General features: G+C 29.7%; 2 protein-coding genes across 3 annotated transcripts in view; both read left to right on the plus strand.

Annotated features, from left to right (window-relative positions):
• The window catches only part of LOC136795963 (odorant receptor 82a-like), an 11,555-nt gene extending 5,263 nt beyond the window's left edge, over positions 1-6,292 (plus strand). The window contains exons 4-5 of one of the 2 annotated variants that reach the window (XR_010843664.1): positions 930-1,089; positions 6,120-6,287. Coding sequence is in view for 1 of the 2 variants with exons in the window: in XM_067048213.1 (XP_066904314.1) it covers positions 934-1,089; positions 6,120-6,173 (210 nt within the window). In the remaining variant the exon portion in view is untranslated. Of the gene's footprint in view, positions 1-929; positions 1,090-6,119 lie in introns of both variants that reach the window. The other variant, XM_067048213.1, reaches the window with a different exon arrangement.
• Positions 6,293-15,356: 9,064 nt separating this feature from the next.
• Positions 15,357-18,838, plus strand: part of LOC136795964 (odorant receptor 10-like) — an 8,274-nt gene continuing 4,792 nt past the window's right edge. Inside the window, exon 1 of the mRNA XM_067048215.1 lies at positions 15,357-16,190. Coding sequence (XP_066904316.1) covers positions 15,367-16,190 — 824 coding nt within the window. The 5' untranslated portion in view covers positions 15,357-15,366. The remainder of the gene's footprint in view (positions 16,191-18,838) is intronic.

Here is an 18,838-nt window from a genome sequence, read left to right on the forward strand (position 1 = left end):
TCTATCTATTATTATTTAAAAATCTTAAATAAATACCTACAGGGAACATTATTAAGTAAAGTATTTATTTAATAAGAAGATGGTCAGGGATGCTGTCAAAAGGGAAACAAAAATTAGTTTACAACTATTTATTTTCTGACGTTTCGCTCAACTTTGCAGGGCTTCATCAGGGCTGTTCAAAGGTAAAGGATGAACGGTAAACAGCAAACATTGAACAGCCTCCAAAGTGTGGCGAAACGTCGAAAAATAAATAGTTGTAAACTATTTTTTTTTCTCTTTACCGCAACCCTGACTATCTTCTTATATATAAATTTTTACGGTCAACTATATATACATATGAAAAAAATCTTTGTTCATTTTTCATTTCGTTCTCAAAATTTACAGATATATTACTTTAAGAAACTTTTTGTTAGCTCTTATTACACAGTAAATGGCTTTAAAGATACTTAGTTCGGAGTGAATATTGATTGAGTAAATAATTTTAAGATCCGAAGGGGGTCAAGTTTTTAATTTTGTGGGACCTCCACTTAATAAAAAAGATTAACGCTCTAGGCAGGTTGTTGCCCACAGATCTCAGACTGATAGATCTGCGCCCAATTATCTGAATTAAGGAGAGCCCTATTTTTCCTTTCAAATCTTCTACTAGTAGGGTTTGTTTTTGTTTTCTTGTTTAGACAATTTTTAACTTTTCTAGAATTTAGGTTTGTTATACCAGCAATGAACAGAAGAAAATCAAACACTGCCTTAGTGGGAATTTATTCAACTTATCGCTTATTTTTTTCTTTTTTATATTTTACTAAAAGGATTTTTTTTTTAGTGAATCGATCTAATATAATTTACTACATAATATATTTTTAAACGATTAATAAATGCGCCCCAATGGCCATCTTCAATTTTAGATGTCCTCTTTTAATTTTTTTTTTTCACAGACAGAGTTCGGACCTACATTTCACCATCTACAGCAGTGACTGGTACATGGCTGGTACGAAGTTCAGAAAGGCGGCCCAGATGATGATGATCAGGGCGAAGAAAGGAGAGACCCTCACGGCCATCGGGATGTATCCAGTGAACAGAGAAACATTGATGACTGTGAGTATGGAGTAATATGTAGTTAATAGCTTAAGATTTCTATTATAATATCATAAGATACATGGATAAGTATCTGAAGGATTTGAAGTCGGGACAGGTTTGAGAAGAGGAGGTGGACTCTTTCTTACCAATGCTGTTCAACATAGCTATAGGAAAAGTGATTAGTAGAACATCGCGCAAAAGTGGTGGGGTAAACGCCAGATTCAAAGTCCTGGAGAACTGGGACGATATTGCATTCCTAGGAAGTAACCAAGGTGACATGGAAAGACTCTATTAAGAGAAGCACAGGAATAAATACTTGTAAGTAAATGAAGATAAAACAAATAATATGATTGTGAGCTGGAAAATCCACTAGAGCGACATGGGCTGCCTGGATGGATAGTCGTTTTCCGAAGTAAATAATTTCTATCTATCAGGTTTGTGGCCTCCCGCGTGTTATCTTCCAACTATTAGTACAAGAGCCCAAGAGGAGAAAAAAGGCAGTTATCTCACCCCAATTTTTGATTACTTTAATGAAAACTAGTCAAAACTGATAAGGCTGCCAAGTATAGGAAGGGGAAATACAAAATGGCGGCTGTTTCAAAGAGATAAAAAAAAATTTCATTCGGAGCTCTATATCTTAAAAAGTAACAAGAAAACCCAAGAGAGCGTAATTTAAAGAAGAGTAAATTTGCTAAAAGATGAGCCCTGATAGAGTTATTTACGTTAAATATTTTTCGAGATCTAGATTTTTAAAAAGCAACGTTTCAGAAAAAGGTTGTATAGGACGTACAGAAAGATCAGTAGTTAGTGAATTTATTTTGAAAAATTTATATCCCAAAAACCATTTGACGTACAGATATCTATTAGCACTCAAATTAAAGCTAGTTTAATGAGCTATAAAGTAGTTTATGATATTTATCTTCGTAGGAGTAATATTTTACATGAAATTTGATAAAATAAATTTATTTATAGTTCTTCGGACAAATTTCCATTTGCCAAATTGATATTCATATGTGAATATTATAAAAACTACAACCCCTACGAAGATAATTGTCTGAAATTACTTTATAGAAAGATAAATTTCATTTATTTTAATTGTTGGTAGACATATGTGTGTCTTATGGATCTAGTGATTTATTTTTTCAAAAATCCAACATTTTATACGAACAACTAGAAATTAACATTTTGTTAGTTTATTTTTTCAAATATCATAAAAATTACTACTCCTACAAAGATAAAAATAATTAACTATTTTTTAGTAAATTTAACTAGCTTTAATTTGAGCGCTGGCAGACATCTGTATGTCCAATGGTTTCTGAAATGAAGTTTTTCATACATCAAAATTATTGTCCGAACAACTATAAATTAATTTATTTTAGCAAACATCATGAAAACTACTATTCCTACGAAGGGAAAGGTCATCAACTTCATTATAGTCCATTAAACTAGCTTTAATTTGAGTGCTAATAGACATTTGTAAGTTGAATGGTTAGTAAGATATAGACCCCTCAAAATAAATTAATTAAATAAATAAATAAACTATTAATCTTATCAAGAAAAATTGTTTTTTAAAAAGCTATATCTCCAGAACTATTGGACGTAAATTTCAGCAAATTTACTCTTCTCTACATAATGTTCTCTTAGATTTTCTAGTGTTGTTGTTAGTTTTTAAGATATAGAGCTCCGAATGCAAAATTAATGTTTTTTTAAGGTTTTGAAACAGCCGCCATTTCTTATTCCCCTCACCTATACTTGGCAGACTCATCTGACTAGTAATTATACCTATTTTTCATTAAAGTAATATAAAATTGGGGTGAGATAACTGCCTTTTTTTCTTCCTGGCTCTTGTACTATATACTTGTATTCATTGTTGTGTAGGGGCGTCCTGATTGATTTCTCGCAAGGACTCTTATGGTGGATTAGAAGATTCGATAGAAATCTTTATTGATTCAAATAATAAATTTAGAAATATAATAAATAGTTATATAAGAGTCAATTTTAAATTATTTCAAACACAATAATATACCAATATAATATGTCGGTGGGATGAATGTAATTCAAATTGCAACAGCTAGTCATGTATCATAACGGTATTGGTGGCTGGAGTAGTTACAGTAAAGACCAACAGACACCGCTGTTGCTACGCCATCATTTACTAGTTTCTAGTTTGGAAGATACTTAACCTAAATCATTGAATAATTCAATTCACTAAACCTTTTCTCTTCCATTTTTTATTTGGTGAACGTACCACTTATTTTTATTTATATATTTTTTATTTACAACTGTATAAAAATATATACATCAAGTGAATTAGTTGTTAGTGATAAATTGACACGATATAGACATGTGAAGAATCTACCCATTGATAGAACTTCAACATCACTTCTAGAGGAGAAGATCACGAGGCCATCTTCTTTTCAGACGCCTAGGAGGATTACTTAGGAGAAGCCAGGTTAGAAAAAAGTGGGTTTGGGTGGTTGGGAGTTTATAATGCAAGGATTGGTATCTGGTACAGGCCAAATCGGCAACATATGAGACATTGAGGTCCTGATGGATGACTTGATTTGTGACAAAGTAAGGAGCATTAAGGATTTTAAATTGTAAGGATTGGATTCGGGAGGAATTTGATGGTTTAGTGGAGCCCCATAGCTCAACTCCGTATGTCCAGATAGGCTTTATAATAACCATGTAGATCAGTATTTTGAAATGAATTGGCAGTTTTGACCGTTTGTCTAGTAAATGTTGCAATAGTCGGAATCTACGAGCAGTTTCTTGTCTTTTTAGTCTTGTATGAGGATTTCATGTCAGTCGTTTGTCCAGATGTAGTCCTAAGTAACGGATCTGTTCGACAGGAATAAGTGGGGTATTATTAAAGGATACTGTGAGGTAAGAGGTCATTGGTTTTAACGAAGGGCAAATGTGATTTTTGATTTTATATGTGGTGGGATTTATTGGAATTTATTATAATTCGCTAGATTTGGCACCATTTTCAAGGGTGGTGATGTGGGATTGGAGGGTTTGGGATACAATGTAAACATCATTGTTCACTGACATTAGATATGTAAATGTACCTCAAACTATATGATTCCATTTCAGTTCAATCGCTTACCAAAAGAACTAATAAATAAAGCAACAATAGAAAAGAAATATTTAACTGGTACTTTCTTACTCCTATGATTCCAAATAACTTATTTTGATTCACCAGATGACCATATCTCCCTGTATTTTTTCGCATATCCACATAATTATTTATTATATTAGCAATTTTAGAATTACCAATTTATTTAATTTATTTATTATGTATGTGCTTAAGAATAATGTTATTCATTTAAATATTATTGGATCCTGATTTTTATCATATTCTGTACAATCTTGTTTTATTCTGATTATTATAATAATTTACCAATTTTAAATTAGGGTCTTCATTAAAACGGGTGCTCCTCAAAGCTATCTAAAATCACTTAAGAATAATTGTTCAACAACGACATTCCTGTAAATATGCAATTAATCTAAATGTCGGTCCATAAAAATATACTTCGGACCCACAGAAGCTTTGTCCAGCTTGTAATGGAACGGCACTGGAGGATTGTTTATATCTTTTGACAAATCGTCCCACGTTTCATGACAATCGAATCCGATACACGCCGAAGCTAAGCGATATTAGCCGAAATCAGTTGTATGAATTTCTGTCTGTACCCTCAGGATTGGATCTTATACTGTTTTTATATACCCAAAACCTTTTGCTTAGAGCTGGACCTATCGTCCCAAAAGGAGGTATAGTTTTTGTTTTGTTTTCTCTTTTGTTTTTTAGTATTATTGAATATGAAGTGACGTTTTTTATTTTAGTGTTTTATTCTAACGAATGTGGATAGCCCAGCTTGGGTATATTGTTTGTTATTAGTTTATATAAACGATCTCATCATTTTTGTAAAATTACTACAATTGATTAACTATTTCATGTATTTCACAGGCTAACTCTATTTGTACGGGGGTAGCCCCATAAACAAATAAATAAATTATTATTATTATCATTACTAATTTTAAGTTTACTGCTTTATTATTAACTGCAAAGTCCTTTTAGTTATTATTATGTTTTATTTAATCTTATTTAATTTTTTTTAATAATTATTATTTTATTTTGATTTTAGTAGTTGTTAATTAAATTATTAGTTGTATCACTTCAGATAAATTCATATTGTATTTATCTAACTTAAAAATTGCATAGCCCCAATAGTCAAAATTGTATATCATTTTATCTGTTATTTTGGCACCGACAGAAAGATGTTGTCATCTAGTCCGACCATATCGGATGTAATTTTTTAAGTGAATAAAATAAAACATTGTAAGATAAGACCTACTTAGTTATTTAGTTGATTATTTTTATATTTCGTACTGCTTTATGTCTTTCATATTGTATTATATCTTTGTACTAAATTAATTTCAATTTAAGATGAAAGGAATATGGTCCGGGTGCGGTCAAAAAACTCAAATAGTAGAATTATACTATTTTATTGAGCCAACATTTCGCCCCACGTTGCAGGGCTTCGTCAGGGCTAAAAAAGATACAAACACATAGTTACAAAAGGAAAGAAAAAAGAAGAGAAAAAAAAAACAAACGAAAACATAAGTGTAAAATAACAGGGGTATAAAATGTAAAAAAGTAAGATATAATAAGAAAAATTAAAAATTAAATTAAAATTAAATTTTCTTATTATATCTTACTTTTTTACATTTTATACCCCTGTTATTTTACACTTATGTTTTTGTTTTTTTCTCTTCTTTTTTTTTTTCCTTTTGTAACTATGTGTTTGTATCTTTTTTAGCCCTGAGGAAGCCCTGCAACGTGGGGCGAAACGTTGTCTCAATAAAATAGTATAATTCTACTATTTGAGTTTTTTTGACCGCACCCGGACCATATTCCTTTCATCTTTACTCACGGTCAATCAATAATCTTCCAGTAATTTCAATTTAATTATATACTTTTATTTATGTAACCTAAAAATTTATTTCATAGGAATTAAATGTTTTTTTTTTGTTTTTTTTTTTAGATTTTACAATTCACCTATACCACTTCAACGGTATTGTCAAGAATAACGGAGTAGAATAAAAATTATGTATTTGTTCAAGACACGAAGAAGACTAAATAAAAACCAACGAAAACTGTACTAAAAAGGAAACGCAGTTAAACATCATAAATCTGTTCATCTTTGTTGTTAATAAACCAAAAGAATTTTATTGTTTATTTATTTAACTTTCATACATGGGCTATTCATTATGTTTTAAATGTGGAATGTTTACAATCCTAAATGTTATAAGTATAAGATTGTAAGCAGTCTAATTTAAAGTCCATTTTATGTGTACAATGCAGAAGAGCTCCTAGCGGATTTTCTGGGCAGCTTGTTTTCTAACCTTATACGATTTACGTGATGGTAAAATCTCCAACGACTACGTCACTTCATCTTTCCTCCATCTCACTTGTTCCTTATTTCCGCTCCTATTTTTTTTCCGATTATGTTATTATCATTTTTATTCATTACTTTATTAGAATTTTTAAAACGTCCAAAACAATACAAACTAAGAGAAACTGACCTATCAAAACTAGAATAGACAAAACGGTGATGAGCTCAGCTGGTCTGTTTCGTGACGTCATCCTCCATTTACCCGACAGTAACAGACTCTCAACCACGTTATATGTTATATCGTTTTAACATGCTAAAAGAAGGAAATATTTCTCAATTTAACAAGATTTTTTCCATTTAACATGCTTTAACATATTAATCAAAAAATCATTAATACCCCTGTAATTTTTTATTACAAAATTACTTTTCATTTTTGAGTAATTTTTTGAATAAAATAAAATGATAGACTAAGAAAAATTTAATATATTTTAAATATAAGTAGATGGTCAGGGTTGCGGTCAAAAAAAGAAGAACAAATAGTTTAAAACTTTTAATGTCCGACGTTTCGCCCCACTTTGCAGGGCTTCACCAGGGCCGTATTTACGAGTTAGTACATTTTTATACAACCTCTCAAAATTTTTTTTTTATTTATTGATATCAGAATTTTATATTTATTATATTATGCAATATAATTATAGTATATTATATTGCGCAATATAATTATAGTATATTATATTGCGCAATATAATTATAGTATATTATATTGCGCAATATAATAATTATTTATTATATAACGCAATATAATTATATTATTACTAATTTATAGTGATCTATATCATGTATATTACTATAGGGTTAGGTTTACAATTAGGTAATTACATATAGGTGAATTCATAATCAGTAAAAGTTTACTTTTTTTATAACTGAGAAAATTCACCTATATTGTTTTCTCGAAACATATTTGTATTAAATTGTAGTTATATTGTTTTGTGTACCAGTTAAGTAGCTGCGAAAGCCAAATGTCAAAAAAGAGAAGAAGGAATAAGATGTAACACGTGTGAACTGCTGTAACATACTAAATTTATTGAGTTCGGTACATCTCTTTATATACATGCGATCAGCTGATCTCCTCAGTCAGCTGACATAGAAGTAACAGCTGACTAAGGCAGTAACTTACCCACACCACAATATAATTAACATATTACATCATATTACTATATTTCTTAGTATTATCTTATATTTCCATCAATATAACTTTTTCATGGTATGTATTTCTTTTATTTTATTTTTTTAGATATTATAATGTATTTTCATCTTATTTTGATTGTTGTTTGCAGAAGATTACTTTTATTTTTTACTAATGGACATCTTAGTGTAGTAGAAAGATTAGGAATATTCCACCCAAAACCAAAGTTCGACAAATAAGAAAAAAACAATATTTATAAACTTTGGAATAGAAAAAATCGTATTTTTGGTTAATAGTTTATTCATCTAAGGTTCAGAAAGACTGTTTTTAAGAAAAAAAAAATCATAGAAGTTTTTTTTTTCTAACGATTCAATTTTTTTGCGTATGTGTGTTTCTTCATCCCAATTTAATTTTTGCCACTACTTCCCTTTTTCACAGAAAATTGAGAACAAAAATAGATCTTTGACAAACTAAAGTCCATTATAACTTTAAAATTAGCATTTTTCGAAGATAACTTCTAATTAAATTAAAATTTAAAATTTTCATAATAATGCATACCATTTAATTTTTAGAAAATCCGTAATTAGTATGACCTGGACCAATCCAATGTATGTCAATTCATAATTGGACATACACAACAATACATTAACATTTTATATTTTCCAAACAATAGTTATCAATAAGCGTAATACAACACACTTCAAATAGATTTTTTTGCTTAACAAAAAACTTTTTTTTTTCCTTTTGCTCTATATATATATATATATATTTGTTTTCCTTCTTCTCGCTCAAAGCCAAATAAAAATTTACTAATTCGACCAATACATATTCCCACTGTTTCACTCTTTCAAACATCCCTTCTCCAGTGATTCGCAATACTTTTGATTGATAATTATTTATTTATTTATTATTTTAAATACTTTGTATTTATTGATAGATAGTACAATCTGCCACACAGTTGTGAGCAATAGGTAATATTGATGAATAATCATATATCAATATTCATACTAAAACAAAATTAAAATAAATAAATAAATGAAAAAAAATCTCTCTTAAAATATATACAAACAGCAGAATGAACAAAATGAACATGATTAAACTATCTGTATGAACTAGTAAATAAATAAAATAATATAATCTCTAGTCACATTTACACTCTTATATACAATAGTTACACAATCGACCCGAGATTGAGCAGGTGTGTATAAATATCTTAGATTTATTAAATAGATAGTTATAAGCATATAACTTAGATCCTTAGGCACAACTGTATGGTTAAAATGAGTTTTTATTAATTTTTAACTGAGGATGGAAACGTGGTCGAATTACAGCGTAATCTATCGGCGTGGCAGCTTAGCAGAAAATTAAATACACATTTTATAGCCGATTTAGTGTGCATTCAATTTTTACAGAATTATCGTCTTTGAAAAATTTATAGTTATAGGCCAACAAAAGAATACTTTTTTTTTCTCTGTTTTCTGTAGAAAGCAAGTTGGGAAACCTAAAATAAAAGATTAGCATCTCAAAAACATATGAAATTGTCCAGAGAAAACGTTTATGATTATATTATTGTAAAACACTTTGTTGATTGAAGTATAATATAGTTTTTCTTTTTAATATTATACAAAATAAATAAGAAAATATGTGTAAAAAAAATTTACCTTTTACTTGCTATCCTCACCACGTATGTCGATGATACATGTCTATTGTCTGTGAACAATGATCCTTACATTGTATTCCTAACCATGTAGTCCCACATCACCACTCTTGAAGAATGGAGACAAAATTGGAGGATTAAAATTAATTTCAATAAATCCCACCAAATCACATTTACCCTTCGTCGTAAACCAATGGCCTCTTGTCCAATAGTATCCTTTAATAATACCCCATTTATTCCTGTCGAACAGATCCGTTACTTAGGACTACATCTCGACAAACGACTGACATGGAATCCTCATACAAGACTGAAAAGACAGGAATCTGCTCGTCGATTTAGACTATAACAACATTTACTAGACAAACGGTCTAAATTGCCAATCCATTACAAAAGGAATGATCTACATGACTATTATAAGGCCTATCTGGACATACGAAGTTGAGCTTTGGGGCTCAAATTTAACCAACAAATTCCTCCCGAATCCTTACAGTCCAAAATCCTTCGCAAAATCCTTAATGATCCTTACTTTGTCACAAATCAAGTCATACATCATGATCTCAATGTCCCATATGTTGCCGATTTGGCCAGAACCAGATACCATTCCTTCCATAATAAACTTCCTAACCATCCAAATCCACTTGTTTCTAACCTGGCTTCTCCTTCATTACCTAATAATCCTCCAAGGCGTCTGAAAAGAAGATGGCCTCGGGATCTTCTCTTCTTGAAATCTTATTGGAGTTCTATCAATGGGTAGATTCTCCACATGTTTGTATCATGTTACTATCTCACATACAGCAAATTTACTTGTTTTATAAATGTTATACAGTTGTAAATAACAATAATAAATGATTAAAAAAAAACCTTTTACTTGAAAGATTTTAAAAATATAATGGTGTAAACAATGCCTTTTGCCCAGGAAAGGTACAGCTTGGAACATTTCGCTCATATTGGGAAATAAATGTATATATTTTTATAGTATTTCATCTGTTTTCTTTATTCTTTTGTTTATCTTCCGTCAGCCATTCGATGTTTTTATTGCCACTGGTTTATGTTATTTTATCTTTTGCCTCCCCACTTACTCAATTCAGTTTTGGTCTGACCTGCTAGCGACCGTAACACCGAGCAGTTCTCTCATCACTACACTTTTAATGTGACATCCTTTGTTCCTTATTTGGCCCCTCTCTCACAGAGGACAAAAAAGTAGAACACTCCTGCCGGATTAAACAAAACACTTCCCGAGAAGTAAGTCTATAATACACTTTTACACTATTATACTACTCTAAACAAAACAACTGTTCTTACATTTAAAACAACCCTCAGGCCACTGCTGATGTACGGCTGTGAAGTCTGGGGAGCGCCATCCTTCACGAAAAGAAAAAAACTACAATCTTTTCAAAATAAAGTCCTAATGATCGCAGTTAATGCTCCTTGGTTCATAAGAAATAGCCAATTGCATCGCGAATTACAGATGGATTCAATATAGGATTATACCAAAAACGGTTCATGAAGTTCCACTCCCAGTTACCGAAAGTTAAAGGAGCAATGACCTACAACCTGGGAAACCCAACCTCAACCTGAAGACTGAAGCCCAGACTGCTGCAGGACATTCTTTTATAAATTTTTAATAAATATAAAATTAATTCATAGTCACACTACCTCTATTTACTTATTGTTATTACTATTATTTTATTTTTTTCTCCCTTTTCTTCTCTCTTCCCTTCAAATTAACTTGTTTCTTTTTACTATTAGAAGACAATTGTTTGTTTTATTTAAGTGTACCAATATCATTATTTTCTGTTATTAAATTTACTTTCCTCTTTTATTAAGAAGCATTATTCTTATCTATTTATTTTATTATTATTTTTTTCTTTTAACACGAACATTTTATATAGTTAGGGGTGTCATTTCTATGACTATACCCTCTCATTATCAACTGTTAAAAAATATATATAATATAAGTTATATCAACCAACAACGAATGTCTGAATGCGTAAACACAGTGGAAAAGTGATGAATTTTTCAACTCAATAAGTAATGAATAATGAATTATTTTTTATTATCAATAAAAAAATTTAAATAACCCAATCGGGTTTTCATGATCTGCTTCATGTTGTTTATGAGTGATTGCAAACATAGTAAGGCATTATAGGTCAAGAGCCCAAGAGAATAAAAAAGTCAGTTATTTCACACGAATTTGTGATTACTTTAATGAAAACTATGTATAATTACTAGTTAAAACTGATGAGTCTGCCAAGTATAGGTAGGGGGAATAAAAAATGGCGGCTGTTTAAAAACCTTAAAAAACATTCAGTTATCATTCGGAGCTCTATATCTTAAATACTACCAACAACACTAGAAAATCTAAAAGAACATTATCTAAAGAAGAGTAAATTATCAGAAATATTAGACTTAATACGTTCAATTGTTCTCGAGATATAGCTTTTTAAAAAATAATATTTCTTAAAATGATTTATAGTTAAATAATTTATTTTGAAAAATCTATATCTCTGGAACTATGTGACGTATTGTTGTCTATTAGCATTCAAATTGAAGCTAGTTTAATGGACTATAAAGAAGTTTATGACCTTTACCTTCGTAGGAATAGTAGTTTTCATGATATTTGCTAAAATAAATTGATTTATAGTATCGGACCATAAGTTTGATTTATGAAAAACGTTATTTCAGAAACCATTGGACTTACAGATGTCTGCCAGCACTGAAATTAAAGCTGGTTAAACTTACTGTAAAATAGTTTATAACTTTTATGCTTGTAGGAGCAGTAGTTTTTTCAGTTGATATTTTACAAAATAAATTCGAAAAATGTTAATTTCTAGTTGTTCATATAAAATGTTTTATTTTTTTAAAAATATATCTCTAGACCCATAAGACTCACATATATCTGCCAACACTCAAAATAAAGAAAATGTAACTTACTATAAAGTAGTTCATAATACTTATCTTCGTAGGGGTAGTATTTCCTATGATATTCGCATATGAATATAAATATGGCAAATGAAAATTTTTCAGAACAACTGTAAATCAATTTATTTTAGCAATGTAATAGACTTATTTAAAGCCCGTTAAACTAGCTTTAATTTGAATGCTAATATACATACATCTGTACGTTAAATGGATTTTGAGATATAGATTTTTCAAAATAAATTCACTTACATCTGATCTTTCAGTACGTTCTGTGCAACATTTTTATGAAATGTTGCTTTTTAAACAGCTATATCTCGAGAACTATTTAACGTAAATAGATCTATTAGGGCTCACATTTTAGAAAATTTATTCTACTTTAAATGGTGTTCTCTTAGATTTTCTATTGTTGTAGGTAGTTTTAACGGTATAGATCTCTAAATGAAACATTAAGGTTTTGAATTGATAAGTCTGCCAAATAATGGTTGGGGAAATAAAAAAAAGGTAGCTTTTTTAAAACGTTAAGAAAAATTAATTTTTCATTCAGATCAATATGTATTATTTCAACCTACCAACAACAGTATAAAACATAACCAAACATTATTTAATGAAGAGTAAATGTGCAAAAATGTCTATTAGCACTCAAATTAAAGCTAGTGTAATGTACTACAAAGTAGTTTATGACGTTTATTTTCGTAACAGTATTAGTTTTCATGATATTCAACAAAATAAATTCGCAAAATGTTGATTTCTAGTTGTTCGAACAAAAATATTGATGGCTGAAAAAATATATCTCTGGAACCATAAGATGTACAGATATTTCTCAGCACTCTAATTAAATGTATAATAAATTAGTTTATTAACTTGTATCTTCGTAGGAGCAATAGTTTCTGTTAGATTCAAAGATAAATTCACTTAATGTTAATTTCTGTTAGTTTGGATAAAATTATTGGTGTTTTAAAAATATATCTCTGGAACCATAAGAGGTTCATATGTCTGCCAGTATACAAGGATAATTTATAATCCAGAATGGTTTGTAAAAATAATTTTGATTGATATGATTAGAATTAAAATATTTAATTAGTAGATATCCTTAAGAATGGCCGGAATGGCCGAAACGTTGGAATTATAAGAAAATAAAAATTTTAAAACTGTATGAATATACTTTATTATAATGGATAGTTAAATTTTTGTTCAAAGTTAGTCAAGACAGCATAGTGAAGGAAAGCGTGAAAAAACCTTCCAAAATGCAACGTGTCATGTTGATGCATGTCGTTCCGTACACTCAAATACCAATAAACGAATTCACTGTAATTGGTTCTCCCATTAAACAATATTTGTGAACCGTTGAACTAATCTTACAGGCGTTATTTCGGAATTTTATTTTAAACTATCCAATAAAAATCATTTCGGCCAAGTCAATACCTACAAAATTTAGTTTTCCAAAAGTAAGTTAGATTATCAAAACATTTTTTTTCTCTAAATTTCTAGGGCTTCTTACAATCTAAGACTGGAAAAAATTCGATTTTGTGTATTTTTTATAGACTAGAAATTATGAGATTTATTGAATTTTGTGATGAGATTATTTTTGCAAAAGTGTACATATTGGAGCAACGTAGGTTTTATTTAAGTATTAAGTCAGAGGCCTTCTTGGAAAGTGTAGCCAAAATAAGGTGAGAACAATAACCAAATTAACTACTATGAATCAAAATATTTATATGAAAAATGGTTTTTGATGATGGATGAATTCAAATTTATATTTTTACACCCTTCGTAAAATCCTCAATGCTCCTTACTTTGTCACAAATAAAATCATACATAAAGACCTTAATGTTCCCTATGTAACCGATCTAGCCCGAACCAGATATCACTCCTTCCATTATAAACTCTCTAACCACTCAAACCCCCTAGCTTCTAATCTTGGATCCTCTTCCATTCCTGAAAATCCTCCGATGCGCCTGAAAAGAAGATGGCCACGAGACCAACTAATGTAAAATGTCATTAAAGTGCTACCAATGGGTAGTTTCTCTACACGCCTGTAACACTCCAATTTAACTTAGATCAGATTTACTAAATGTATTATAATGTACAGTAGTAAATAGCAATAAATAAATATTAAAATATTTTTACACCTGAAAAAAAATTTAAAAAATGCATTCCATTGAATTGAACACCCTGAATAACATAGAAATTTATGAGAATTACAGAATATTTAAAAAAATCAGAGGTTTTTGCATAATGTTAGTTTTCTACCACTGTGCTGTTTATATTCTTAATATTTTTACAATTTGTGACATGCTTTATTCTGGTTTTATTTTTTTGGATGTCTATATACATATGCTTTCACAATTTTCGCAGTCAAACCTGTATGTAGCATATTGAGCGATTTATTTGTTGTATTTCATTCGTACAATGGATGTTTTCATTCAGATTTATTTCATAAGAATTTGATTAAGATACTTAATAAAATAAAAGACAATACGTCTATAGTGAATAAAGATTTTATATGTTTGAATTATCCAGAAATATACATATAAGAAACTAAACCATTATTGGGAAAAGAATATATCAGCATAGTAATGAGGATAAAGACCCAAATAAAAGAGAATTGGTGCAAAATATATCCAAAAATAAATATTGTTTTATATTAAATTTTATTATTAAATAATAATTCAATATGAAGAAAATTATACTAAAAAAAAAAAATGTTGGAAGCTGTATATGTTTTTACACATAATTTTCGCTTTCAACCCTGTCTATTTTTGCATTTTACGTGATTTATATATCATATTTTATTAATAATTGCTTCATTCAAGTTTATTTTATCAGATATTAATTAAGATACTTAAATAATTAAGATAAGACGTCTATATTGAATAATAACTTTATTAATTAACTTCTACGGCGCAGTGTTATTAAACTTTTCCATGCCATGGGATATGAAAAAGCTTAGATGAAGTTGCAATTAATTGATCGGTTTTCATGTGATAGTTCCTCATGGACAGTCAATTATTTACATTCTCATCTGCGTAGAGTTATTGGAACATTAATAACGGATTGTTGTTTTGTCTGGTTTATATATGACTAGGAAGCGTCTGGGTTGTTACTTCAGTCTAGGAAGGACACCAGGAACCATGAGCTACCAAGATGCCATCCAAGACTCAGATATCATCGACGGTCTTGATGTGAGATATCTCAAGTTCTTCGGCCTTTGGCAGGTCATCAATGACTACAGGACGACAGGAAAGAAGAACAACATCATCAAAACTACAGTATTGATTTCGCTCTTGCTCGCAGTACCGTATGTTGTATTTCAATTTTTGAGCTACTTTTATATCGAAGTGGACATACAGAAGGCTACATTTCTGAATCTTAATTCATTGGGAGCTATACAGTTGTGTTGTAGAGTTTTCGTTTTTTGGATACGCATAGATAGTCAGTCAAGACTCGTTAATTTGATGAAGAAAAATTTTTTGGTTATACCAATTCAAAAACAGGAGGCAGTTTATGAGTTGTACAATGAGATCAGTAAAACTACGAACTTTTGGTGTTTGACTTATATACTTGTGAATATTAGCGTTGTGATATTGTATATTGCTGATCCTGGCGTATCTGTGGACTATATCCTCTATCACACAGGTAACATGGATGCTGTTACAACAGGTAGGAAGAAGATCCTGGGCGGTTGGTATCCATTTCCGATGAACGAGTCTCCTTATTACGAACTTATATTCCTGTATGAATCGGTTTGTGTCCTTTGGGCTGGAGTCCTTATTGCTGTTTATTTCTGTTTATTTTTCCAAGTTTTGTGCTGCCTTTATGCTCAGTTCGTTGTCCTCGGCTACGATGCACAAACCTTCAATTTTGATCTCGAGAATGGGGAGATGCTTCATCATTATCATTTGAGATTATCAGATACATTCCGCAGGATACTCCAAGATCATCAAAACCTGTTGAGGTGATAATGCGATTCTCTATCAATTTACGGGAAAAAATAACTATGTATAAGTCTAAGAGGAGAAAAATGAAAACTATGTACAATTACTATTAAAAATTGATGAGTCTGCCAAGTATAGTTTGGAGGAATGAAAGATAGCGGCTCTACTAGAATGAGATAAACAATTATTGTTTATTTTATTATTATTATTTCCATTATTCATTTTTTATTATTATTTCATTAAGTATCTTTAAAACTGCCCACTACACTAAAAAAAACTAAGATAAAATCATTTAAAGTAGAGTAAATTTGCTAAAATATGAGTCCTATTTGAGATATTTAAGTTCAACATTTCATATAAAATTATTTTGAAAATTTATATCTCAGAAACTATTTGACATACAGATGTCTTTTAGTCTATAAAATCCAAAAAGTGTTATTACTCAAATGAAAACTATGTACAATTACTGTTCAAAATTGATGAGTCTGCCAAGTATAGTTTGGAGGAATGAAAAATAGTGGCTGTACTAGAATGATAGAAAGAATTATTGTTCATTTTCTTTTATTTAACTACCTACGACACTAAAAAAACCTAATGGAGCATCATTTAAAGTATCATTTTAGTAAATTTGCTAAAATGTGAGTCCTATTTGAGTTATTTACGTTCAACATTTCGTATAAAATACACTGAAAAATTGGTTAAAATTATTTTGAAAATTTATATCTCAGAAACTATTTGACATACAGACGTCTATTAGAATTCAGTCTATAAACTCCAAAAAGTTGTTGTCCGATTAACTAGAATTCAACATTTTGTGAATATATTTTGACAAACTTAAAAAGCACTACCTCTATGAATATTAGATTTTTATTCAGGGCGATCAACATCTATGTTATTACACCCTTTTTACTTTATTTATCTTCTTGTCTTTGAAATTTGATAGTTGAATGTAGACTATTTCCTTTTTACACTGGTCGGTATTGGTGGATTATATTTTAGTATAAAGTTGAGTTTCTTTCAGAAATTTTATTATTTTGTCTATGGATTCTGCCGAGTCTTTAAGGGCCAATTCTCTTGTACGAGCAATTTTATTATTTTCGAAGGCTTGACGAAATGATGACCATTCTTCAATTATATGCTTTATCGATAATGGGGACTGACATTTATCTTCTATGAAGATATATGTTATTAACTATTTTATAGTATATTCAACTAGCTGAGTTATTTGTTTTTATAAATCAATATGTTCATAAATCAATATATCCCTACAAAGATAAACGCTATAAACTACTTTATAGTCGATTATACTAACTTTATAAATTTATAGTCTTAACACTTTCTTGAGACTGGTAAATTTTTTAAAAATAAAAAATTTAATTTCTATCCATTTTAGTCTCAAAACCTTTTATTTTTCTTAGAAGTCCGACGTTTCGGCCAATCCGGCCATCCTCAGTGACAATCTACATAATACAATTTTGGAATTATATAATTTAAAAACTCTAACTCCATGCAGGCTATTCTGCCAAGGTCAAAACAACAATTTCTTATTAGTCAATATTCACTTAAAACCAAAATTAAAATCATTTATCACAGTCACTATTCTTTAGATAATGTTTTTAAGCCTGCATTGAGTGAGAGATTTTAAATTATATAATTCCAAAATTGTATTAAGTAGATTGTCCCTGAGGATGGCTGTATTGGCCGAAACGTCGGACTTAAGAAAAATAAAGGGTTTTGAGACTATAATGGATAGAAATTAAATTATTTATTTAAAAAAAAAGAAAGTTTTATGTTTAACAGTGTCTGTGTAGTTGGGTTTCGTTTTTATCTGAAACGTTGTTACTTTATTAATTATTAATATTTATTATTAATAAAAATTATTTTTATCATTATGTCATTATGATCAAATTTACTTGTTGTATTTTTTTTATACTGTTGTAAATATCAATAAATAAAAAATAACCTATGGCAGAAGGTTGACATGGGGCCTAAAATTTCCGACTGAGACAATCATATTCTATAGTAAACAGACGTTTTAAATTATCTCTCAGACAGAAACTTAACGTATAGAATTACTTACTAAAACCCATATGAATTTGAGTCAGAAAATAGAAACTTTTCTTCCAAAATTTTTAAGACAGGCAACGAACTCACGACTCTCCGTTTACGACTTACAAACGGTTTCACAACACATTGCATGGACATTTCAATACATTTATACGACAGATGGCAACACATGACATTCCTGAAGTAACTCGGCGTAAGCCGAAGAGGAGTTGGATGCGGGACCTCCTAATATAATAAAATAATTTACTTAACGTCAGGAGGATGCACCACTGGGTGGTTTATCCCTCATTTGCTCGTTTTAAAGTACTTTTACAGGTGAAAATAAAAAAAAATAATAATCCTTCAATCAAGAGATAATAGGGGCGGATCGGAAAGAGAAGATTCTCTCCAATTAAAAGAAAACGTCTCCAATCAAATCCAGCTCATATTTTGGAGTTCGTTATAACCTCACTTGTTTGTTATTTTTGTCCTGCAGTTTCTTTTCAATTACTACTTAAATGGATACAATTTATTATAATTGATAAATAAAACCTGTTTCAAACAATATATAAATATATTTATAAAATATTGTGACTTTATTTATAAACAAATATATATAGTA

Source organism: Halyomorpha halys, unplaced genomic scaffold, assembly GCF_000696795.3.
Source record: "Halyomorpha halys isolate HHAL.00 unplaced genomic scaffold, Hhal_1.1 Scaffold28.1, whole genome shotgun sequence".
NCBI classification, from domain to species: Eukaryota; Metazoa; Arthropoda; class Insecta; order Hemiptera; family Pentatomidae; genus Halyomorpha; species Halyomorpha halys.